The sequence below is a fragment of the Anneissia japonica genome, unplaced genomic scaffold, assembly GCF_011630105.1.
Source record: "Anneissia japonica isolate Jap-2015-1 unplaced genomic scaffold, ASM1163010v1 scaffold1511_len2985839_cov193, whole genome shotgun sequence".
Lineage (NCBI taxonomy): Eukaryota > Metazoa > Echinodermata > Crinoidea > Comatulida > Comatulidae > Anneissia > Anneissia japonica.
In genome coordinates, this window is record NW_022685291.1 from 2,051,767 (window position 1) to 2,054,155 (window position 2,389).

The 2,389-nt window shown below is 38.4% G+C and overlaps 1 protein-coding gene across 1 annotated transcript; it reads left to right on the forward strand.

The window, feature by feature from the left end:
- Positions 1 to 269: 269 nt before the first annotated feature.
- Positions 270 to 1,736, forward strand: LOC117110623 (potassium voltage-gated channel protein Shal-like; the record flags this gene model as incomplete). The annotated part of the gene is given in 1 exon segment (XM_033253394.1): positions 270 to 1,736. A coding segment is annotated over 1 exon segment (1,100 nt), but the record flags the coding sequence as incomplete, so codon positions are not given.
- Between the last annotated feature and the right edge of the window lie 653 nt (positions 1,737 to 2,389).

The window sequence follows — 2,389 nt, forward strand, 5'->3', positions numbered from 1 at the left end:
TATTAAATGAATAGGCCTCATGTCTTATCGCGGGCCGGTAATACGTTGCACGTTTTACAGTTTTTCTGGAGGATCCTTGGATACCTGTCTCTTATACACATCTAGATGTGTATAAGAGACAGACTAATATCCATTCAGCCTAATGTTATCTACCTTATAATTAGCAGGCGAACCGGCTCCGAATAATAAAGAGAGATATTGAATTGGTATTCGTGTTTATGATAATTGCTGATCGGCGTACAATTCTCTGTACTCAACACGCAGATCTTAAAGCACACTGATCACAGCTAGACGAACTGCAAGCGATCATGGCGTCGATAGGATGTGGAGTTAGCAGTTGTAGTAGCTACGTCTTTTTAGTTCGCAGAGGAAGATAAATTTGGATATTTACCACAAGATCGCAATTTCATCCTCGTGAATAATTATTGTCAATCTCTCTGGATTTTTAACGCAATGTAAGTTTATTTCCGTTTATACCCGTTTGTTTACTATACCAAGGTTATCGACTTGGGAAAATAAGCATCTACACCGCGATAGCGATCGCGAACAGCTGGAAGACTGAGTATCAGTCCGATCACCCTAATCGTACCATCATATTTTAAGCCTGGATTTTATTTAATATTTTTGACCACAGTCATGGCGGCGGCATGGTTGCCGTTTGCAAGGGCGGCTGCAATAGGATGGGTACCGATAGCAAGCACTCCTATGCCCGAAATCTCGAGAAGAACAACAGATGGAAATATGAACTCGAGAGTAAATATCAACATCAGTGGCCGGTTGTTCGAAACTTGGCGATACAGTCTTGAAAAATACCCTGACACATTACTCGGAAGCAACGAAAAGGAATTCTTTTACGATGAGGAGAAAGATGAGTATTTCTTTGACCGAGATCCAGAATTCTTTCGGCACATACTGACTTTTTATCGTACAGGACATATGCATTTCCCACGGTCCGAATGTATTAGTGCATTTGACGAAGAGCTGTCATTTTTTGGAATACTCCCGGAAATTATTGGTGATTGTTGTTACGAGGATTATCGGGATAGGAAAAGGGATAACAGTGATCGAGTAGCTGATGAAAAATCATCAGAAGTTGAAGATACTGTTTTACCAACCACAATCAGAGGAAAGGTGTTCAGGGCGTTTGAAAACCCACAGTCGAGCACCATGGCGCTTGTAATTTACTACGTTACTGGGTTTTTCATTGCCGTCTCCGTGATAGCAAATGTTACAGAAACAGTTCATTGCGATCCCTTCCCTGGAAAAACATCCGCAGTGCCTTGTGGAGAAAGATATGAAAAAGGATTTTTCATTTTGGATACTGCATGCGTTTTGATCTTTACAGTGGAATATACGGCCCGACTATGGGCGGCTGACGATCGGTGCAAATTTATGCGAAGTGTTATGTCTGTTATAGACGTGGTTGCAATTCTTCCCTATTATGTTGGACTTTTCGTTACCGGTGACGAACTAACGGGTATGTTCGTAACACTTAGGGTTTTCAGGGTTTTTAGAATTTTCAAATTTTCCCGGCATTCGCAAGGCTTACGAATCCTTGGATACACATTGAAAAGTTGTGCAAGTGAACTTGGATTTTTACTCTTCTCGCTCACTATGGCTATAATCATCTTTGCCACAATTATGTACTACGCAGAAAAAAGCGACCAAAATACCGTGTTTATAAGCATCCCAGCTGCATTCTGGTACACTATAGTAACCATGACAACACTTGGGTAAGTTGGAATAATCAAAGGTTTTGCATTCTTGTAATTATATATTTAAAAAACTGATGTTTAAACACACGCACGTGGATTGGCACGGCAATGCCTTTCTGTGTTCTACAGTGCGTATATTTAGATAGTGTTGTTATCTTCAGCCATGTTGTAAATATAGATTTTTCCAATAGTGAAGCCCATTAAAAATTAATGTGCTTAAGTCACACCGAGCGTCTGTGCTCTCTTGTTACGTACAGAAATAAAGAAAGGTATATCCAATCTTTGTTGATCCAAGTCGTGTGCGTCAGGTTTAATATTAATCCACATTGCCTCCGTTCCATTGAAAATGACAGGTTGAACAAGATAAATGTGCCAATATATATTTTGGAAATTTTCGAAATTATATTTAAAAAAGCATATTCATATATCACATGAAATAATTTTAAATATTTTATTAGACAGATCATTAAATTAAATTGTTATTTCATATACTACCCATTCGATTTAGCATTATTTCATTAATGTTTTATCCCACCTGGACTGGAATTTTTATTATCTCTTACATTCATATGCTTATAAGAATACTACAGTACTACACTACTGAACTTCAGAATAGGATGCTATCCATTGGTAACTACTGTATTATTTTAAGCCATCTGTAACTTCATGCATTG